The sequence below is a fragment of the Gymnoscopelus braueri genome (assembly GCF_963280865.1).
Source record: "Gymnoscopelus braueri genome assembly, chromosome: 8".
NCBI classification, from domain to species: Eukaryota; Metazoa; Chordata; class Actinopteri; order Myctophiformes; family Myctophidae; genus Gymnoscopelus; species Gymnoscopelus braueri.
The window spans coordinates 8224513-8249139 of record NC_137609.1 but is presented as its reverse complement, the minus strand read 5'-3'; the positions used below and the strand labels follow the sequence as shown (position 1 = coordinate 8249139).

At 41.3% G+C, this 24627-nt stretch overlaps 1 protein-coding gene across 1 annotated transcript in view; it reads left to right on the top strand.

The window, feature by feature from the left end:
- LOC308090667 (uncharacterized protein) overlaps positions 1–24627 on the top strand; it is a gene marked incomplete at its 3' end in the record, with an annotated part of 107745 nt that overhangs the window by 1331 nt on the left and 81787 nt on the right. Inside the window, exons 2-3 of the mRNA XM_080435933.1 lie at positions 458–556; positions 1023–1121. Coding sequence (XP_080292059.1) covers positions 490–556; positions 1023–1121 — 166 coding nt within the window. The 5' untranslated portion in view covers positions 458–489. The remainder of the gene's footprint in view (positions 1–457; positions 557–1022; positions 1122–24627) is intronic.

Here is a 24627-nt window from a genome sequence, read left to right as displayed (position 1 = left end):
GGTAATGAATGGCATTGAAAAGAGTTTCCCTGTCTTGTTCCTGGGCTGCAAATTAACAGTTTAGCTCCAAACCCATTAACTATATACATACTGTAGTAATATAATGTAATTGTCTGTTTTCTTAAACAACAACCTGAAGGATAATACTGCAAGAACGAAGAATAAATAATGACTAATGGGAGGACGGGCCGGGTGGGACCTCTGACGTCACTCTGACTCAGCCATAACCATATAAGGAGTTCCCAATGCAGCTACGCCCAAATATGGAGTGTGTTGTCTAACACACTCCAGGGGAGAGAGTCAGCGCACTGAAGTCAAGGCACAGACTACTGTGTTGTTGATGGACAACGGATGCACGACATCTAGTATAATAATAATACCTAATGACTATGTTTTAAGGGGGAAAAGAACCATGGAACCCCATCTTTAAAGTCCTTATTCAATTCCTTCATTTCAGACCAGTGTGTGGAGTCCAGACTGCAGGTGAAGATGAACTCTCCAGACTCAGCCAGGGCTATCTCTATTAAACAGGAACCTGAAGACCACCCACACCTCGGTACGTTTCATGTGCTCACTCTTTCTTGATTTTTTTTCTTTCTGTTCTGTTATCTGATTTTGCTGAGAAATAATCATGACAAAATATATCATGACAATGATAATATCCTGATGATTAAACAAATTGCTCATTCTGTCTGGTTGCAGAAACATAAAAAACAGATTGGCTACTTTCACCTTATTCACTTTAGACCATTATTTGCATCGCAGGAGTCCATCTTTTGTCACATTCTTCCTTGTGTAATCTTAAATTACGAATGATTTCTCCCCTAATATATGAATCCTATAATCTTTGCACCCAAGATTCATATGGTAATGAGTTGGGCTTAGGCCATATTGCCTCTACCTTCTGCAAATATTACTGTTATTCTTGACACCACTAAGTCTGCAGTTGTTATTATTATTATTATTATTATTATTATTATTATTATTATTATTATTATTATTATTCAATTCCTTCATTTCAGACCAGTGTGTGGAGTCCAGACTGCAGGTGAAGATGAACTCTCCAGACTTAGCCAGGGACATTTCTATTAAGCAGGAGGAACCTGAAGAACACCCACTCAGTAAGTTTCATGTGCTTTTTTTATTTCTGTCATTTTGTTCTGTTCTGTTCTGTTTTAGAAGTGCAACAATATCTAATTTTCACTGTATTATAACCATTGCAAAAATATCTTGACACTGATAATAATAAACCACTAGAAAAAGTGCTCCTCGGAGCACAGGTCTCCGCCAGGTCAGGTACGTTATTGTGGCCTCCTGGTCACGCTATAATAGGGCAATGTGAAAAGGGTGCCATTTATTCTTAGGCCTTTCACGGCAATCGGACACTGCATTCATGATTTGAGGCATTTTGTTCCAAAAATGTGTTTTGCTAAATTAGACCTGCTGATCGCGCTATAACAGGCCAATGTGAAAAGGGTGGCATTTCTTCCTCGGCCTAGTGGGAATGTGCGTGTGAAATTTCACGGAAATTGCAAGCTGCGTGCATAATTTGAGGCATTTTGTTCAAAACAGACTAATCCTGCAAACTTTGGAAGCCAACCTTAGCCAATCAGGATGGAATATGGGAAATCGGACAGATCCGTGTTGATCACATGACTATAGAGATACTGTGTACCAATTTGCATGACGTTTGGATAAAATCTGTAGGAGTAATGTCAAAAAATGGGTTTTGCACAAATTGGCCTCCTGGTGGCGCTATAACAGGCCCATGTGGGGCAGAGGTTCTGAATTGGCATCCAGGGAGTGTGTGTGCACAGTTTCACAGTGACCGGGCCAACGGTGCCAGAGATTAGCTGGTAACGGACACACAGGACACACAGGACACACACACACACACACACACACACACACACACACACACACACACACACACACACACACGGACGGGGGGGGGGTAAAACATACTCTCTCGCCATGCCTTTTCTGCCTGGCGGAGACAATAACATTCTTTTGGGTAAATGCAATACTAATAGAAAAACTGCACCATATAACTTCACATTGTACATAGTACATTCTATCAGAAGTGGAAAAATACTTCTTTGCCACTGATCGTGAAAACGGTTTGTGAGATTCGTCCCGGACACACAGACAGACAGATTCACAGACTCACTGACCTATTTCCAGACGTACAGAGTCACAATAAAAACTATTTTACATAGATTTTAAACTATGACCCAACTTTCACCTGACATTTCAAGCTTTCATGTGTGGAGATGTTTCTGTTTCATGATGTCATGCACTTAACGGCATGAGATGTGATTGGTCTACTTTTGAGGGGAAATACTAGGGCTGACCTTCGATTATAATTTTGTAATCGGAAGTTTTTAGGCCAATAAACGATCAAACTTCGAATAATCGACGGGCGGGGGGGGGGGAGTCGGTCGCTAATCTGCCATGAGCGCGAGGCTGCGCTGTTGCCTGTTGCCCTATCTCTGCAGTCAGCGAAATTAATACATTGTACATGCATTGCTAGGTTGGATTGGATATGCTACTTGTCTTAGTTGGATTAAACCCAAACAAGTGGCTCAATATTAGCCACATATTCTTGCTAGTCAAAATTATCTCCAAACTACAAAGCATCCATCCAGTGATCTATTATAAAGATCAGCTGTAGAATGCTCCACGACCCGCTGAATGTAACCCGACACCCAAGTGTTGGCCTCAGCTATACTAGTTGTGTGTCGGTGTCGTGTGCAGTAGATAGCAGATCTACAAGCTCACAACGCGTCACGAATAGGACGCGTTGTGAGCTTGTAGATCTGCTATTTACGGCATGCAACACCAGTGTGCAATTAAGTATGTTGTGCTCCGTTCCCCCTCTCATTAATTTATGACTTAAAGTAGCACGGATTTACCACGGAACGGAATTATTTGGGTCAGCCCTAGGAAATACATACTGTACATACATACAGACAAACCCTGCTCTATACGAAACACATTAGCGTTCTCTATGAATAGAAGAACGTGTATCTGAACCTGTCTTGCATCTGTTATTTTGGAGTGCCGCTTTTTCCACTTTGGTGGTATTTTTTGTATATACCTGTTCTATATGGCTTGGCCTATGGCCAAATTTCCTCTTCCGGGAACCAATAACACAGCAAAGAGACAACACACAAGCCCTTGTAGACGCACATACAGATACTGAGCCGTTTTGGGTGTTTTTGTGTACCTGAGAAAATGTTACCAAACGGTCCCTTACCATTTGGTTCCATTTGTGCACTCCAGAGTTAAATTAACACTGGAGGGGTCCTTGTGTACATTTTATATCTGTACTATCTGAACAAATTGGGTCCCTGGCCAGTAAGCTACAGCTGCCAGCTGGGAAGGAGGAAAAACACACGCTTTGTGTGTTTTTCACAGCTTGATTGTAAACTATCAATATTTTATTCACGAAATAGAACTTGTAGTTGCTGAATCTTTCTTATTTTCACACATACAACTGCTAGATTAAAACTTTTGTTTGAAGAGGCGATTAGTTGAACATGCAAATGAACACTTTTGTCCCATCGCAACACCCAGTGACCAAAATGACGCGATTCAAGTGACTAGAAAGAGTTTTTATCTGTCAGTGAGAATGCACCTTAAGACTTAGGTGATACCTACTTTTGTATGGAATACCAAAACTGTTTGTTTACACTTAAGGAATCCAGTGTTCACTATCATGTTATTTTTCTGCTCCAACTAGACATCCTGCACATGGCTGTGTGTAAAGAGGAGAGGAGCCCCAGTCTGCTCCAGGAGGAACCAGAGCCTCCACACATTAAAGAGGAACAGGGGGAGCTACTTCAAAGACCAGAGGAGCCTGATGGGTCAATGTTGACATTACTAGCAGTGAAAAAAGAGGAGGATGATGAAGACATCTCTTCACACTGTTCTGAAATTGAAGTTGAACTTGAATCTGACACTGAAGTCACTGATGATAGTGATGATTGGGAGGAGACCAGTGGAGGTCAGTCAGTGTTAAACACAGGGACAGAACCTAAAAATGAGACTTTCTTTTGTAAACATGTGTTTATTAAACACAGAACACTTGTTTAATCCGTAGGCTACAGCAGCCAACTAACGAGGCTGACGTTTGACAAATAGAATAATGTCAGACTGGGCTCTCCGTCTGATGCCAAATAATAATAGTAACAACACAACACGTTCAACAATATATAGCTATATGGCAGGGGTGGGCAATTGTAGATGGTGAGGGCCACTAAATTTCCACACTCACTCTGGGGGGCCGCATTGTTTATCGGCACTCTCGCGCGGATTAACCCTTCGTGGTGCCCGGTGCTTGGACCCGGTTCGGTTCCCCCCGGCGCCGTTTTGTCAACGGGTTGGGGGGGGGGGGGGGGTGCTGAGAAAAAAGGGCGCTTCACCGGCACGTTTCAATGTTGTAGCGCCCTGCTTCCAAATTCCGCTGTTTTTCGCAGGTGTTTTTTTTCACGCCGTTTAGTGCCCCCCCCCCCCCAAGGTTGGTGCCCTGTGCTTCAGCACCTCAAGCCCGTTGGATAAGCCACCACTGGTCACATATGTGATAAATAAGGGATATTAACAATTATTATTCGTTGTAACTTTGTTTTTATTTAGCATTTAGTAATGCTTCTATCAACTTACTACAGCTGTACTGCTAAACAAAACGTCACTTTTGTTACTAGTATTGCTGTAACCTTGGCTTAAAAATATACAAAAATGAACACTAGAATTATAATTAATAAGGCTTCTATTAAAATAAACGAGAGCACGCTCTACTGGTGGACTGTTGTAATTAAAATGGTTCATGGAAAGTTGCATGTTTGGAACAGCTGAAGGCAATAGTTCACCATTTCGGATATGTTTAGATTACTTTGTTTTTCTTTGATTTCAAAAGTGATTTTTTTTTTTTTTTTTTGGCCTGGGGCCGCATTGAGTGACGGTGCGGGCCGCGGGCCGCCAGTTGCCTATCCCTGCTCTATGGCCTCATATAAACTAAATAACATCTTACGGAGCGTTTGGTAACCTCAGCAAGGTGCTCGCCCTTAAACACGGTCGCCCCAGATCAAATCCGGCGACCAGGTACTCCTACACGTAACCCAAAAAATGGGGGCGAGTGTGTTTTGGGGCTATCGTTCCGGTTACCTCAGCATACGTTCTCTCTCTCGGCACGCTGTCATTGTTTGACGACAGGGAACAGTATATTCTGGAAATGCCATCAGCTCACGGAAGCCTTTCCCCTCGACAACATCGAGTATTCTTAAACAATCTACAAATGAAATCATCAAAAGGCCTATTGCATTAGGTCTGTAAACACCAGGATAAAACATGAATAGATAGTTAGAACATGAATAGGCCTATTAAGCAAGCGATTCTGTAACTGCAAATCATGAAGGTTAGAAAATAGATCTTTAAGTACCCCAAGTGTATTCAAACTGTTTTATTCTTATTTTAATAAAAACAAAACAAGAGGATGTGATTTATTTTTTATTTTTTTACGCGTGAGAGCGGTGTCGACCCGCAGCCCACATAATTGCCTCTGAAATCTTGACTCGTCCGCCCGCCCCGCGGGTTGACCTGCGGGTAACGGGTCAGCCCGCGCATCACTAGTACTCACCATTTTCTCTCTCTCTCGCTCCTCTGCCACCCCCTCCTCTCTCTCTCTCTCAGGAGTGAGGTCCCAGTCTTCCCAGACTCAGTTCTTCTCCTGTTCTGAGTGTTCATACTCCTTCACATCTCAGCTCTTCCTCCATAAACACATCTGGAGTAAACACAACGACCTCTACTGCAAAATGCTGAGGAATGGACAGATCACCTCATCAGCCTGTCAGCAAATCAACAGCTCTACAACCAGCCTGAAACGAGGAGAAAAACCTTTCCACTGTAAATATTGTAACAAAAGGTTCAGTGAGTCAGGTGACCTGAAGAAACACCACTGTGTTCACACTGGAGAAAAACCTTTTCAGTGTAATCATTGTGACAAGAGGTTCAGTGAGTCAGGTTCCTGCAAGACACATCAGCGTATCCACACTGGAGAAAAGCCTTTTCAGTGTATTCATTGTGACGAGAGGTTCAGTGCTTCAGGTTCCTTCAAGAGACACCAGCGTATCCACACGGGAGAAAAACCTTTCCACTGTAAACAATGTGACAAATGTTTCAGTATATCACATGACCTGAAGAGACACCTGCGTATCCACACGGGAGAAAAACCTTTCCACTGTAAACAATGTGATAAATGTTTCAGTATATCACATGACCTGAAGAGACACCTGCGTATCCACACTGGAGAAAAACCTTTCTACTGTAAACATTGTAACAAGAGTTTCAGTAATTCATATGACCTGAAGAAACACCTGCGTGTTCACACTGGAGAAAAGCCTTTCCAGTGTAATCATTGTGACAAGAGGTTCAGTGACTCAGGTTCCTGCAAGACACATCAGCGTATCCACACTGGAGAAAAACCTTTCCACTGTGAACATTGTGACAAGAGTTTCAGGAAGTCATTTGGCCTGAAGAGACACCAGCGTATCCACACCGGAGAAAAACCTTTCCAGTGTAAACTGTAATAATAGGCGGGTGCAAATATGGTTTGACCCAAAAAAAATTGGAACAAAAGGTTTCTCAATGGTTTATTGTAGTATCAGGTGTACTTAATAACATATCAAAAGTCTACCGAAATCTGATCATTAGAAATTTCCAAGATGGCCGCCACCAGTTCCTTAAAAGACCATTACTCCTTCATTATTTTAGGTAAGAAAGAGGCAAACATTGTGAAAATAGCCGATGTACAAGCTCACAACGCTACACTTAGTAGGAAAAAATGGCCACTTGTGGGCCTAGAGAGGGTGTGCAAGTCAGTACAGAGCTATCACAACATGTGTCTAGTGTCTTCTACTGGGTGTCTAGGCAGGGGTGGTGGAGGAGTGTGGCGTGGATAAGGTTCAGATTTGCTTGTCACAGACATCTCCTTATTCCTGTGAGTAGCTATGTGAGGTTTTAGTGCAACATTTATTTCACATGTCTTTGTTTTGTTATTGGTACTGCTGGCAATAAGCTTGAACCTTGATCTTTTTTTCTGGATAATTGTAAGAGCAAGAAGGTACGTATAGGGGACGTATATGATAGCCCATGACGCCCTGGGCTCCAGTCTCCCCATAGAATCCCAATCTAACCGACCTCCACGCCCATAAGGGGCTGTGTCCCTGCTGCTATCCAACAAACAAGCATTGCTTTCGGCATACACCAATTTTGGTTTATGCCGCTCTGAGCCATAATGATAAGTCACTGGGGGCCCCCGGGAATATTAATGGTCAGCCACCACCAACTCTCCTGTGAGCCAGTCCGACATAGACACCCATGTCTGCCTGACACACAGTCATGCACCACCACGTAGAGGGGGGGGTGTGACCCTCCTCACTACCCCTATGCCCACTCACGAGCGCCTATCTCGGGCATAGGAGCCAGACCCGCCAGGAGGTCCAGCATACATAGGGACACGACTGTCTGCCTGACACAGTCTTGCAACATGTGGAGGTCTTACAACCACCACCACTGGCTACCTATGCTAACTCAAGAGTGCCTATCTCGGGAGCCAGTGTGGAGGTCCACTTGGGACCAGTGGGACTATCCAGTGAGCCAGGCGACATAGGGACTCCTCTCAGCCTCACGCATTAGCTAAATTCCAATACCTTAATTTCTGCCTCCTCCTCACTCCGTCCTCCAGCGTGCCGTGGCTTAGAAATCGTTTGCATCCCAAATGCTAATTTGCTTTTGGAGGAGCTGAGAACGAGGAGAGCGCAGGCCCCCTAAGCCACTTGGAGTGAGATCTGGCAAAGAAGTTTATCTTTCATGTATCGTTTGCAGAACTGTCTTCGTTGAAATGGTGTATCATTTCTGTTGGAGGTTTTGCACATCGGACATGGGGGAGATAAGAAGCTCAGGGTCTCCTTGGCTCCTAACTTGCTCTTCTGTGCTCCAAGTGCCCAGGGAGCAATCCAGTAACCCCCATACTCCCCTCTACCCACCTGAGTCGGAATCCTAGGCCCACTAAACTCTAGACCAGACCCACCCCGCATACTCCCCTCTGTCACCCAGTTCTGACAGCTCTACACTAACCTCCATAACCACCCCATCCCTCTTTGCACACCCACACTGATTGCCTTCCTAATGTGTTAAAAAGTTCTATAAACATCTATTCAATGTTTTTCAAAATCGTGTGTCTACAAGATGACACTGCGCTTGTCCACGAGAAAAATAAATATTCTCGTGTATGTAGGGGAGGAGTTATGAAGTTCCTGTGGGGTGGGTAAGGGGAGGGGTGCAGATAGATTGGTTCAAAATGCAATAAATTGTTTTTGGGTGGGGTGCATAGTCAAAGATGAATTTATTTTGGGCAAAATTTAAAACAATACTATATATCAACTGACAATATTCTCTGCCACCACCTTCTGCAAATTGTGACTATTAGTTGTGTTGTGTTTTGAGGATATCTTAAAGCCTTGTTCCAGTAAAAAATAAATATAAGTTGTTGGACATTTATTATATAATTAGTTAAGTTAACTTGAAACGGGTGACCATTTCAGAGGGTGTTAATAGAGTCTCAAACAAAATATAGGATTTCACAATTATCTAATTGTATCTCTGCAATTTGGACAAGTCCAATGGATTCCCAGGCCTCCAAAACATGGGGTAAGACACAAAAAGTACTTGTCTAGGATAAATAATTAAGGAATTAAGCTGTTATAATGTTTTTTTGGCCATCTTGGACACCATCTTGAAAATAACACCTTAAAAGTGGTCAAACTTGTTAGTTTTCCAGCATTGCTAGCCATGTTGAGGAATGGTCATACACAAGGACTTAGTTATCTGTTGTTTTTATTTCTCTCATCTACTCACACAGCATTGTTGCCTCTCTCACTGTGGATCACAAAAGGTGCGCGCTCAAACTCACTCGTCACATACAATACACGTCATCATCACGTATAACCTGTAATAGTAGGGGGTACTAAGTGAAAAATCGTTACGCGCCGGATAAAAGCATGAAATTTGATACAGATGTCCCTTGGGTCATCCTAAAACATCCTAGAAGGGGTGCCCAAAAAAATCTTAAACAGGAAGTGAGTTATGGACAAAATCCAAAATGGCCACCTAAACTGTTGACCGTTGACTCAAAAGACACCAAAATAATCTCCAAAAAGCATAAAATGTGGCACACATGTCCCTTGGGTCATCCTAAGACATCCTAGAAGGGGTGCCCAAAAAATTCTGAAACAGGAAGTGAGTTATTGACCAAATTGAAAATGGCCGCCTAGTGTTGTCGATTGACTCAAAAGACAACTAAAGAATCTCCAAAAAGTATAAAATGTGTCACACATGTCCCTTGGGTCATCCTAAGACATCCTAGAAGGGGTGCCCAAAAAAGTCTTCAACAGGAAGTGAGTTATTGACTAAATTGAAAATGGCCGCCTACAGTGCTGGCGATTGACTCAAAAAGCCTATAGAATCTCCAAAAAGCATACAATTTGGCACATATGTCCCTTGGGTCATCCTAACACATCCTAGAAGGGGTGCCCAAAATAATCTGAAACAGGAAGTGAGTTATTGACTAAATTGAAAATGGCCGCCTACAGTGTTGAAAGATGATGCAGGATACCTAAAGAATCTCATAAAAGCATGAAATGTGGTACAAATGTCCCTTGGGTGATCTGAACGCATCCTACAAGGGGTGCCCAAAAAGGTTTTAAACAGGAAGTGACCGCCTAAAGCAGTTGACACAAAAGAAAACATAAAGGGACGTCATAAAAGTGTATAATTTGGTACGTACATTGAGTGCTTCTTAATATATCCTAGAAGAGGTTATTTATTTGCTTGTTTATTAAACTTTTTAGGAAGGGACCATGTTGAAGAAATTCTAAATGGCTGTTTAAACAGTTGACCATGGCAGTCTGCATATTATGCAGACTCAATACGACAGGTTCTGTTGTATTTTGTAGTCTACCTTCTGTTTTCATTTCTACATCACTTATTTATTTTACTTTCTGCATTCTTTTTTTATTGTACTCTTTGAATCTTCTTTATTTATCTAACTCTCTGCATATTCTTATTTATTTTACTCTGCATCTTATCTTACTCTGCATATTCTTATTTTACTCTCTGTATCACTGCCTTTGGTCCCAAAAACGACTCAGGTTGTTCCTCATACTGGTAGATTTATTGCACTCTTACTGGCAAACAATCCAACAACGTAGAACTGTACAAAACAAAGCATAAACAATACACACACATAAATAATGGAACATTAAAGTATAAACAACATGAATGTAACAAACACATAACTGAAACACAACACACCTCGCTGACTGCACATAAACCAAAGGGAATGAGAGAACGAATCCATGGTCGGCAACAGCAACGCACAACTGGAACAAAATACATCAAATCAACATAAAGAAGACACATGATAGGAACGTAAATGTACACATTTAGAAAGCAAAGACAAGTACCTTATTCCGTCCCGCACACGCTCAAACAATACGCTCCTTAGTGAGCGGAAGTGTATCAGTGTAACACGCTTGTGGATCTGCATGAAACTACACCTTATAAAGCGTTCCAGCTTGATCAAGACAATTAGACCTTCCGGTGCAACAAATACATGGTAAACCCAAGTTTAGGACAAATAAATGATATTACAATAGATAATGAAAAATATAACAAATTACAACCCATTATGGCAGTTACACTCTGCATCTTATTTATTTTGCACTCTACATCTTCTTGCTTGTTTTATGCTCTATCTTCTCATGTATTTTCTTCTTGATCATTACTGTTTTTTTGTGATTAGTGTTTAGTAACTAGTACATGTATTCATGTGTGCCATTTCGCAATTACCAGCACATTGGCATAATGCTCTGCAAGGTAACCCAGCATCCCGGCATCTACACTTTCTTGAACAGAAGGGCTCAGCTTTGCCGCCACACTTGAGTTCTCTACAAACTTAAGCAGCCTCTGGCAAGAGTGTCCATAAAGGTGTCCACGAATCAGCGACTTTAATCCATCCATATTTGTCAGGAGATGGTAGAGATTGCATAGCTTTCAGGCTTCTGGACCAAATGCCAGATTGGCTGCTCAATTTGAATATTGTAGCAGTGCAGCCCGTGTGGGAGGAGTGTTTTCCATTGAGAGACTATTAAAACTTTTTTTGGCACCCCTTAGGATGCATTCAGATCACCCAAGGGACATTTGTACCAAATTTCATGCTTTTATATGAGATAATTTTTTTGCATCGTCTGTCAACACTGTACACGGCCATTTTCAATTTAGTCAATAACTCACTTCCTGTTTCAGATAATTTCAGGCACCCCTTCTAGGATGTCTTAGGATGACCCAAGGGACATGTATGCCAAATTGTATGCTTTTATGAGATTCTTTAGTTGTCTTTTGAGTCAATCGACAACACTGTAGACGGTCATTTTCAATTTTGTCAATGACTCACTTCCTGTTTAAGATTTTTCTGGGCGCCCCTTCTGGGATGTCTTGGGATGACCCAAGGGACATGTATGCCAAATTGTATGCTTTTATGAGATTCTTTAGTTGTCTTTTGAGTCAATGGATAACACTGTAGGCGGCCATTTTCAATTTTGTCAATAACTCAGTTCCTGCTTAAGATTTTTTTGGGCACCCCTTCTAGGATGTCTTAGGATGACCAAAAGGACATGTGTGCCAAATTGTATGCTTTTATGAGATTCTTTAGTTGTCTTTTGAGTCAATCGACAACACTAGGCGGCCATTTTCAATTTAGTCCATAACTCACTTCCTGTTTCAGATTCCTTTGGGCACCCCTTCTAGGATGTCTTAGGATGACCCAAGGGACATATGTGCCAAATTTTATGCTTTTTGGAGATTCTTTTGGTGTCTTTTGAGTCAACGGTCAACAGTTTAGGTGTCCATTTTGAATTTTGTCCATAACTCACTTCCTGTTTGAGATTTTTTTGGGCACCCCTTCTAGGATGTTTTAGGATGACCCAAGGGACATCTGTATCAAATTTCATGCTTTTATCCACCGCGTAACGATTTGGCCATTTTTTGTGCTTAGTACCCCCTACTATAATACAAGCGCACAGCACCACAAGAGGATCTGGTCGTATACATTATAATAAATGTGCACACCAGAAACAACATAATGTATGAGAACACACAATCCAACACCTCCACTTGTTCTCATCATAACAAAACCAAATACAAAGCAAACAAAAATTGCATTTTCTTAATTCCCAAAGAACTAACTTTTGAATTTGATTATTCTGACCTTTGCTACAGGCTTTGTTAGTATGTCTGCAACCATTTCTTCTGATGGACAATATATGAGATCTATTTTACCTTCACTGAGAGTAGTACGGATGAAATGGTATTTCACATCAATGTGTTTGGACCTCTGCCTGTTTACAGGGTTCTTACTCAGTGCAATGGCACCCTGATTGTCTCCATGAATTGTGGTGCCACTGTAAACTTTATTATCCATACCATTTAGTAGCTGATTCAGATACAGGCTTTCCTGAGTTGTGGCTGCTAAGCCCATGTATTCGGCCTCACATGTTGACAAAGCCACAGTAGGCTGTTTCTTTGATTTCCATGAAATTGCAGGGCCTTGTTTTGTCAGGCTAAAACAGTACCCTGTAGTACTACGCCTATCTTCAACTGAAGATGCCCAATCAGAATCACTGAATGCTATCAGATTCAAGTTCTCATCACTTTTCTTGAAGCATAACTCGTAGTCAATAGTACCTTTTAGGTATCTCAAAACGTGTTTAGCAGCCACTAAGTTTTCTGCTTTTGGATTTGCCAATGTTTGTGACAGCTTACTGACAATCCAGCTAATATCTGGTCTGGTACAAGTCATGGCATAAATCAGACTGCTACAATCTCCCGGTAATCTCTTGGGTTCACAAGCTTATTGCTGTCATCTTCGTCATTGCTGACACACTCTATTTTTTAGCTCAGATAGGGTAGATCTAGCTTTACAGTCTGACATTCCAAACCTTTCAAGCATTTTTACAATGTACCTTCTTTGATTCATTTTAATTTCCCCTTTCTTTTGTTCAAACTTTATGCCCAAGAAAAATGATATTTTACCCAGGTCTTTCATGTTGAATTTGGCTTTCATTGTACCTTTGAAACTGTTAAGCAGATCATTGCTGCTGGCTGCAATTATTAGATCATCCACCCATATGAGTACAAGGATTGTCTCATGTCCAATCTGCTTCTTATACACATAACACAGTGGTCAGATAGATTTCTCACAAAATTATCTTGTTCAAGATGATCATTTAGAAGTTTGTACCAATTTCTTCCTGATTGTTTCAGACCATAAATGGACTTCTTTAACTTACACACCAATTTTTCTCCCATCTCTGATGTTTTATCAAAACCCTCGGGTTGTTCCAAGAAAATTTCTTCATCTATGGGAGCATGTAAGTATGCCGTCTTCACATCCATTTGATGAACAATGAGATCATTTTGGACAGCTATTTGCATTAGTGCCCGTACTGAAGTGATGTTTGCTGTTGGTGCAAACGTCTCATTGTAGTCTATACCTTCTGTCTGGTTATAACCCTTAGCAACATATCTAGCTTTAAAGACCTTTCCTTTTTCAGCATTTTCTTTTAAGGCATAAACCCATTTCCCCCCCACTACATTCCTATCCACAGGTAAAGAAGTCAGTTCAAATGTGTCATTTTCTTTCAGTGAGTCGACCTCTTCCTTCATGGCGCGTTGCCATTCGGCCGCCTCAGATGACAGCAGGGCTTCTCTATAGGTCTGGGGCACTCCACATATCGCCCTGTAACAATAATCAACACTTGCATTTGTCACATCTTTATCCTCAAGGTCTGATATGTAATCCTGTAAGTATTTAGGGGGTTTCTTTTCCCTTCTTGGGTAGCGTTTGGTTTTTGACTGCTAGGTTTTGGATCTTTGTCCTCATCTTGATCTACAGTTTCTGTAATTTCACAGTTTTGTGACTCATCTGCCTGTTCATTTTCCTCTAGGCTTTGATTTTCTCTGTTCTCTTCTGTCTGCTGTAACTCAGCATCACTTCCATTTCTATGCTTTCTGTTTGTGTATTCCTGGACTTCTGTCTCATAATCATCAGTTTTTGTTTGTTGTTCCACACTATTCTTTTTGATGAATTTCACCAGCCTATGTTTTGACACCTTTTCTGTATGTGGATTGTAGACCAGATAGGCTGGACTGTTCTTACTGTACCCCACAAATATTCCATTTTCACACCTGGGATCCAATTTCGTGTGATCATGGTTGTACGCATAACAATCAGATCCAAAAACCCACATTTTTGAAAGATTTGGTTTTCTCCCTGTTAGCATGAAGTGTGGAGTATTTTTGTAACATCTGTTGCGGATATGTGCTGCACTCTGAACAGCATAAGGCCACAATATTTTTGGCAATCCCTTTTCTAATAGAAGGCACCTTCCCATTTCAAAAAGGGTCCTCCACTGTCTCTCCGCAGTACCATTTTGGTGTGGAGAGTAGGGACATGATGTCTCATGCCTTATACCTCTATCTCTTAAAAGGGACTGGAAAGTATCACCTGTGTATTCTCCTCCACCATCTGATCTGATACATTTTACATAACCAAAAGGAGCACTGTCTGATAGGAATTTCTTTGTGGCCAGTGTTGCATCACTTTTATTTTTAATGAAATAAACAGCTACTGCCCCAGAAAAATCATCTGTAAATGAAATGGCATATTTATGCCCATCTTGACCAGTTGGGTCAATGGGGCCTGCCAAGTCAGTATGTACCAACTCCAGTGGTGTTTTAGCTTTAGCATCCATTTTCCTATTTCTGTTATTAGTACATTTTCCCTCAGTGCAGACATTGCAGTCTAGTTTGATATTGCCTGTGATTTTCATACCTTCTACCACATCTGGTAATTTCAACACATCATCAACATTACAGTGTCCCAAAATGTCATGCCATGTTTTGACATCACAAGTGAGGTTCACTTTGTCACTATTTAATATATCATTCACTGAATCATCAACCCAGTGTTCTTGGTTAATTACCGTTTTCACGTAGTACAGTCTCTCCTGCTCCTCTATGCGGAAGACTGTCCCATCTCTGGTTATTAGTTCATTCTGTCCCTTTTGGAAGATCACTTTGGCTCCATCATTTGCCACAGCCTCCACTGAAATGATGCTCTGTGGGTAGGATGGTATGAACAAGGCCTTCTTCAGTGTGACCACGACGTCTCGTCCCTCGATGTCCTGAAGTGTCACCTCTGCGTCGCCTCGCTCCAATGCCACGTTGTTCGTCCTGGTTCCGTCCGCCAGTTCCATGAAGTGTAGATTTGGGTTGAATGTCTTGTCGAATCTCTTGAAGTTGTTTTTCTCCGTTATGATGTGGGATGTTGCTCCACAGTCTACCATGAGACCATTTTTCTTAATGTTGTCTGGTAGCATCTCTTGGCTAGCCTTGAATACAAAAGTTTGTTGTTCTTCCTTGTGGACGTCTCTGCCCTCTGCGGCCTGTTTTGCCTCATCTTTGTACGGATGTTTTCTCCTACACGTCTCATCGCTGTGTGTTGAGCTCTTATGAAAACTGCACCATGTATTTGCATGTTGGGTCTGTTGTGTTCCCTTTTGGCGGCAGTCTCTTGCAAAATGCCCACGTTTTCCGCATTCATAGCAAGTTACAGATGACACATTTCATTTACCTTCATCACATTGTCCGTTTTTGTTTTGTTGTCGAACTTTTCTGTCTCTTCGTAGCTCCGCAGTTTGCTTCTGAATTCGGTGAACGTTATCTCCTCGCTGCTCTGTGTCGCATGAATGACGAATGGCTTGTATGGTTCTGGGAGTCCTTTCAGGATCATGGCTATTATCAGCCCATCACTAATTATTTCCTTTGCATTTCTTAGTGCTGTTACCGTCTTTTCAGCTCGAAGGATGTAGTCTGTCACGGTCTCTTCATGTTCCTTTCTTAGCGACGTCAGTTCAGTATATAGGGCAATAATTCTGGGTTTACCGTGGCTGGCGTAATGGCTCCGTAGGATCCGCAGGGCTTCTCTGCCGTCATCTGCCGCCTCTCTCATCACCAATGACAGCATGGGCGCCGATGACGTGGGGGCACCGGGGCAACAGCCCCCACACTCAAATGATGAGCCCCCTCATCATTTGAGTGTGGGGCCCAATTTAATTCCATTTAAATTCAAATGTTGCCCGCGACGGCCGGCCGCGAGAGAGACGCATTCAACGAGCCGGCCGTTAACGCCTATAGAACAATAGCGCAGGAATGTAGGAATGTAACAACCTCACCCAGCCCTTGTAAACCTGCTCTGTAGTTTGATGTGTAAACCGTCCTAATGTGACAATTAAACCTGATTCTTCTTGTTTCTTTGAATTCTTTTAGTTTGATTGATTTTACTGTATAACTAAAATGAAACGAAAATAGCACCTTTCATAACATGAGTGCAGCTCAAATCTATAAAATAATTAAACTGTTTAAGGTGTGTTTTTTTTTTTTTTGATTGGAATTACTGTAAAGTTTCTTTTACCCCTTTTACCTTTAGCTCAAATCTCTAAAATAATTAAACTGTTTAAGGTGGTTTTAATTTTCATGCTATAAATAAAGTAATTCAAGTAAAAACAAGTTGTGTGATTATTTTAAGTATAGCCTATAGTAAGCAGCAATGTAGGGGTCCTTGGCATGAAAAAGGTTGAAAACCACTGGCTGATAAATCCCATTTTACTGCCATTATTTTTAACTGATTTTAAGACAAGTTGTCTGATTATTTTAAGTATAGCCTACTTATGTGTGGGTGTCTATGTAAAGGGCTTTTATATAAAACTTTAAAATTAATAGAAACAAAAATGAAACAACAGCACCTGGGCTGGCCTGGCTGACAAACCTGTCCCTCATTGGGGTGATGGGGCTTCCATTTGCACCCATTTCATTGGTGGGGCACGCTCCCATAGGCATGCAAATGTATAGGGCTTTGTTTTCACCTGGCAGGTATAGTATAAATTAGCAGAGAGAGTGGCTAGAACGCACTCATTATTATACACAGCAAGATGACGAAGCCTCCTCCAGCCAAGAAGGGGGGGGGGCGGGGCTGGTCTAGGTCAAGTTCAGCCCCCATGGTCGCGCACAAAAGTCGGCGTCCCTGAATGACAGGCTTCTGTCGTCGAGATACTGGATCAATTCTGCGTAGCATTCTTCATTCTTTTCTGTGTCTTCATCCTCACGATCGACAGTGGAGAGGATCGTCTCTTTTAGACCAATCTGGGAACCCATCGCCAACTGAAAATGAAAAACAGCGCCCTCTGCTGTTTGTTCTATGTCTGTTGGCTCTGGGCGGAAGAAAACGTAACGCCAGTGCACAAGGAAACCGGGGTTTAGGTCTGCCTTCAGCTTTCACTTCCGGTGGGTGCCACTATGTTTTCATTCCCACTAAGAATATTTCTACACGGAACACTAACACCACTTCTCCCAGAGAACATGGATCGTTTTGGTTATAAGCCCACTTGTTTCTATGATGAAAGAGTAAGTTAAAATGTGAATATCTTTCCGTGGTTTTGTCTGCTCCGCGGACGCTATTGTTAAATTAGTTTGGGTTTGTTTCGAGGGGGAAAGATCGACGGACATGTGAATCCCGCCCACTACATTTGATTGGGTAAAGCGTGGCCTGCTTCCTGATCTGAAGGCACGCCCACTTGTAGCCCAGTGTGTACATGTTATGACGAGCCTTCACGACAGATTCCAACGCAGTGCAGAATCTGTTCTTGAGAGATTACTTTTAGACCGATCATTCTCATATGACCGAGGAATTTTACCTCCCAAAGTTCGTAGTTGTCTTCGTTTCCATCGAAGCATAATCTTTGCCACCTTCCTCCAGGTTCACGCCTGGGCCCATAACCTGTTAGTTTTCCAGCATTGCTAGCCATGTTGAGGAATGGTCATACACAAGGACTTAGTTATCTGTTGTTTTTATTTCTCTCATCTACTCACACAGCATTGTTGCCTCTCTCACTGTGGATCACAAAAGGTGCGCGCGCAAACTCACTCGTCACATACAATACACGTCATCATCAAGTATAACCTGTAATACAAGCGCACAGCGCCACAAGAGGATCTGGTCGAATACATTATAATAAATGTGCACACCAGAAACAACATAATGTATGAGAACACACAATCCAACAAAACTCTGGTAGACTTTTAGTATGTTATTCAGGACACCACATACTACAAAAAACAGTTGAGAAACCTTTTGTTCCAATTTTTTTTGGGTAAGGTGCTTTTTTTTCATTTTGCACCCGCCTATAAGAGTTTCAGTTGTTGTAGTAATCTAAAAAGACACCAGTTTATTCAGCAAACGTTCGTCTAAATTAGCTCACAGGGGGGATCAAATTAAACACCTGTATGTTGGTAGGGAAGTGGATAGAAAAGCAGAAATACTATTGCGATTATTACTGCTCCAGTCAACAGAGGCCTCCGTTAGGACTCGTCTCTTGTTTTTTTTCACTTTTAAGTCCTTAATTTTCCCAGGGGCGCGATGGCGCAGTCGGTAGCGCTGTCGCCTCACAGCCAGTTCGATTCCCGCAGGGGCGCTGGGTGGCGTGTTCTCTCCCCCGCGTCATCAGTGCCCATACCCTAGATGGGGTTGGCGAAAGGGGCTTTCTGTGTGGAGTGTTCTCCCCATGTCCCCTAGGGTAGGTACCCTCACTAAAAACATGCAGTAATCCTGGTCTCTATAGAAGATGACTACATTACAAGTCACTGACTGATGTATACTTAAGTAATATTGATTTACCTGTTGAGGCTATTACATGTGGAAATATTAACTGTAAGAATGATAGACATTATAGTGACCTGTGTAAAATGTATGACATGATAGTACAATGTTTAGTTAATGGAAGCAAACCTTTTAAAAGAAAAAGGAGTAAACAACATAATCTGAGACCTGGATGGAATGTCTATGTTCATGAGCTACATGTAGAGGCTAAAGAAGCCTTTAAATGTTGGGTTTTAGCAGGAAAACCTAGGCATGGCCCTGAGTGTGACCACAAGAAGCATGCAAATTCTAGGTTTAAATATGCTGTACGCTATATTAAAAGAAATGAGCAGGCCATGAGGGCAAACTCTGGCCAAAAAGCTACACAAAAATAATGTTTATGAATTTTGGAAGGAAGTGAAGGTGGTTAACAACAGTAAGATGCCAATTCCTTCTAGTATAGATGGCATTACTGGGTCTGAAAATATTGCTGAGCTGTGGAGAAGACACTATGAAAACATTTTTAACTGCGTCAAGAGTGAGGTTTTTAATGTTGGTGAGGTTTCCCACAGTGATGGTATGATTATCAGATCTGATGAGGTGAGCTATGCCATTGAGAAATTGGCTTTTAACAAAGCATGTGGTCATGATCAGATAACAGCAGAACATCTGAAGCATGCTAGCCATAGAGTTTCAGTGCTGCTTGCTATGTTTTTTTCAGGGGTGTTGATGCATGGCATATTGCCTGAATCCATGTTATCTGTCCTGTTAGTGCCTGTTGTCAAAAACAAAACTGGTAAGCTAACTAGCATAGACAATTATAGACCTATTGCACTGGCGAGCATCTTGTCCAAGGTACTAGAATGTATCCTTATGGAAAGGCTCAATGAATATATAGAAACAACTGACAATCAATTTGGTTTTAAGAAAAAACATAGCACTGATTTATGTATTTATTCACTGAAGGAAATTGTCAGTCAGTACAGAAGGTCTAATAGTACCATATTTTTGTGTTTCCTTGATGCCTCTCTGGCTTTTGATCGCATCAATCATGGTAAACTGTTTTTAAAGTTACAAGAGCGAGGTGTCCCCTTGTATTTAATAAGGATCTTGCAGTTCTGGTACTCTCACCAAACCATGCAAGCTAGGTGAGGAATGAGTACGTCCACACCTTTTCTAGTGTCCAATGGAGTACGCCAGGGCGGAATTCTCTCGCCAGTACTCTTCAATTTATATATGAATGATTTATCTATACAGTTAAATGGGTGTAAAACTGGTTGCATGGTGGGGGATAACCTTATCAATCATATGATTTATGCTAATGATTTAGTTGTACTGTCTCCTTACAGTGCTGGCCTACAGCAGCTACTCTGTATATGCTCAGAATACGGAAAGTTGTTTGATATAAAGTTCAACTCTAAAAAGAGTGTGGTTATGATCTCTAGAACTAAAGACGATCAGAAGCTCACCTTTCCCTCTTTCTCATTGGCAGGTGAAGTATTAGAGGTTGTGTTTAAATACCTGGGTCACATAATCAGGGATGATCTCTGTGATGACGATGATGTGCAGCGCCAGTGTTGTAAACTATATGGGCAAGCCAACATGCTGGCACGAAGATTTGTATACAGACAATGTTAAAGTATCACTTTTTAAAACGTATTGCACTCCTCTATATACAGCCCACTTGTGGTGCCGTTATAGCAGTGCAAAAATTAAAAAACTTCAGGTGGCATATAATGATGCTTTTAGAATATTCCTGAAACTTGATGAAAAGATGGACTAGTGCAAGTGAAATGTTTGTGACCAGTAATGTACCCACTTTTCATGCTGTATTGAGGAATTTCATGTTTAAATTTATGTGTAGACTGTTGGAGTCAAAGAATATATGAATTATGGCCTTAACAGGGATCACACAGAGTGATACAAGGTATTCCTCATGTTTCTGGAAACACTGGAGGCAATGCTTGTATGTTTTTAATTAATGAAAACAGTCTGGTACTCAGGCTATTTATGTGTTGTTGTTGTCTGTTTTGTAGCTGTTTTTTATATGGACCCATGGTGTCTGAAATAAAAGTTTATACAATATACTGCCTCCCCCTGGCCAGCCGGGACGCCTGATGGAGGGGAAAGGAACTGGTTGGAATAACGTGTTCCATCCACACGCTACGTCCAACCAGGGAAACTCTCCCCTGTCAGGTGGCAAGAAGGTGAGTTGGCTCTCATGCATTGAAGGAGGCATGAGCTCGGCCCTGGCCTCCCTAGGTTGGCAGAGGGAAGGTAGTGCCCAGGATTATATAGACAATTGGCGCTGGGTGTAAAAAATGGGGTTACAAAATCGTGGGATAAAAATTTAGGGGGAAAAAATCCTTAATTTCCTAGTAACCATATATGCTGCTATGCAACCGCCCCAAGTTCTCCCACACAACTATCCTTCTCCGTTCTCTATACTGGCTCCCGGAGCGGCTCGCATCTAGTTTAAAACCCTGGTGCTAGCCTATAGGGCAGTGAAAGGAACAGCTCCTTCTTACCTCCGGGCTATGGTCGATGCTTACACACCCCTGCCCGACCACTTCGGTCTGCCGCCTCGGGGCGACTGGTTGCCTCGTCGCTCAGTGGTCCTTCTGGCCGATCTACACGGTCACAGTTTTTTACTGTTCTGGCCCCACAGTGGTGGAATAAACTCCCCACTGATGTCAGGACAGCAGAGTCACTGCCCATCTTTCGCCACAGGCTGAAAACCCACCTCTTCAGGAAACACTACCCTTCCTCTTCGTCTTGCCTACTTGTTGTTAACTAGTTGTACGAGCTCTTGTTTTATTGTTTTATTGGATCTGGTTTATTCTATACACTTATTTGTTTTAGCTCTTGCTCATTTGATTTCTGTTTAAGAAAGTAGGAAGCTGATATGATATATTGCACTTTTACCTCAGCGCTAGGTATACTCTTAGTTGCTTGTTTTAGAAGAGAATGCACTTAAGACTTCTGGTGAGTATTAGTTTCGTTCCCGACCTATGTTGAATACACTTATTGTAAGTCGCTTCGGATAAAAGCGTCTGCTAAATGACTGTAATGTAATGTATGCATTTTTAGAGGTATATATTATGTAAATATACATTTGTTAATATACCAACAGAGCCATATCTGCAGACAGGACTGATGAAATAGGTTTGTGGGTGTGTTTTTATACCTTTTTGTGGCCCTGCATCTTAGCACACAATAATATGAAATCTAATGATGAGTTACACCATTTTAGGTCAGCCTGACCCAGTGCAATTCATCCATTACAATCAATCTATCTTACAGAACAATTTTCCTGTATACTAGAACATTCTGGTACAATAACCAAACTCTGAACTGTATTCCATTATTCTCTTCTCCATGACTTCATTACATATTTCTACACAAAAATAGCTTCTTTGTCACAGTCTGAATTCATCCTACATTATGAATATAGCCTATCATAGAAATATTGATATATTCACATAGTTTGAAAAAGATATGGTTAACACATGTTATATGTTGGTATGTGTTGTATCCTGTGACATGGTATTGGTATGTGTTGTATCCTGTAACATGGTATTGGTATGTGTTGTATCCTGTAACATGGTATTGGTATGTGTTGTATACTGTAACATGGTATTGGTATGTGTTGTATACTGCATTTCTGTGAGACGTGAGGATCAGACCTGTGCAGCATCAATGTGCAGTGATGGAACCTCAAAGCTGTGATAGATGCAGTGCTGAAACTATCCATGGTTTTGTAAGTGATTATTCTATAGATTACTTTTCAGATTAATCAAATAATATATATATATAACTACAAATTGATTAACTGTTGTGCAAGACTAGTGAAAATAGCTGATCAACAACAAGCTCAAAATGCATCACCTTGATTCGTTGTGAGCTTGTACAGATATTTTAACTTATTTGTAAGAAGATGTACAAAACCAGGGACCAATTATTAATCGATTAATTTACTAAATGAATTACATCAACAAAAACATAAAAAATAATTGATTCATAATTTAGTTGGATTAACTGCTTTACTCCTAGATGGATGTTCTCTTGTCTACAGGTCAGGAAGGTCACAGTACTGTTACTGAATATAAACAATGGACAGTATGCGAGACCAACAGTAGGGGGCAGCAATACACCAACTGGCGTGTAGACAAAGTGGTCGTCAGAAGAAGAACATACCCACAATGGACATGGCAAGAGCAAGTGAGGGCATATGATATTGCGAATGTGGAGTTTACTTTGACTACTCCAGTTAGTGCTAGCCTGGTAAACCCCCCTCCCTCCGGAAATCCGTCTCTCCAGCTCTTTAATAAACAGAAAATACATTTTCCGGTAGGTGTCAAAATCTCAGCCAATCAGGAGAAAGTACCCATTTTTAAGCTTCATTTTTATAGTGTTCCAGTTCCAATTTTGCCTGCTCATTTCTTAGTGTCATCACTTCCAATTTCACTCACTCGTTTAATCTATATATTGATTGAGTTCTCTATCCTGATTGGATAAAGTTGGAAATGAAACTGAAACCGAAACTAAAATGCATTTTCTGTTTTATAAAGAGCTGGAGAGACAAGGAGACTCCTTTTACTGAACAAACACTCTATAGCAATGAGTACTATCAGAATATAGAGCTATTTAACACTTATTTTAACCAAAGAAAATCACTTTAATACCCTACCTTTAAGTTAGTGCTAGTCCACCATGGTTGTTTCCAGAAACCAGAATAGATTTGAATATTGTGGAAAAGAAAAGAGAATGGCAAGAAGAGGATATAGCGCAAACAAGTGCTTATCTCAGGCAGAATTATTATAGCTAAATGCAAATATTTACAGATGGGTCTAAAGACAAGCAGCACAGGGTGGGAATTGGTGTGTATGTCCCAGAATTTGACGTGTCCATTGCAAAAAAAACAGATTACCTATCAGTGTATACAGCAGAGAGTGTGGCTATTATTATCACTGGGTTACAATGGTTAGACCAGAGCGGGTGGTGGTGTGCACGGATTCATTAGCAGTATTGAAAAGTGTGCAGTCAGAAAGGTCAGTGAGGGAGGATTAATTAAACAGTACTTATTACTAATAAGTACTGTTTAATTTCAATAACTAAATCCTAATAAGTTATTAGGATTACACAGAGGTGGTATAGATGTTCAGTTTTGCTGGGTGCCAGCTCATAAGGGGTTGGCAGGGAACGAGGGTGCGGATAAGCTTGCTAAAAGGGCACTTACAACAGGAGAATTACAAATTAGGAAAGGGCGAAGGGAAAGCAATAGTTAATTTGGCAGAGAAGGTGGGATGAAGATCGGAAAGGAAGAAAGTATTATAAAATACAAAAAACTGTCAATATAAAGAGTTATAATGAAAGGGGCAGAAGGGAAGAAATCATCACAAGACTTAGGGTGGGTCATACAGGGTTAGTACACTGTATGTATGTAATGGGTAAGGCAGAGAGCAACAAATGTGGGAACTGTGGAGAAACTGAAAGACTAGAACACATTTTATTGAAATGTGACAGTTATGCAGAGGAAAGAACACAATTAGATAACAAAGTTGTTGAAGCAGGACTGGAATGGGATATTATGGGGATTCTTGGAACAGAGGGAAAGGGAGTAGTTATGGTTAGAAAGGCACTGTTTACTTTTTTACGTGACACTAGGTTAATTAAAAGAATATAAATAATAGTTAATTGATGGGATATTTGATATGATGTTACACACTCTTGTACAGTAGGTGGCGATATGCATCTTTAAGTTGCTTGTGAACCGCCAGTAAATAAGAGAAGAAGAAGAACATACCCACAATGCA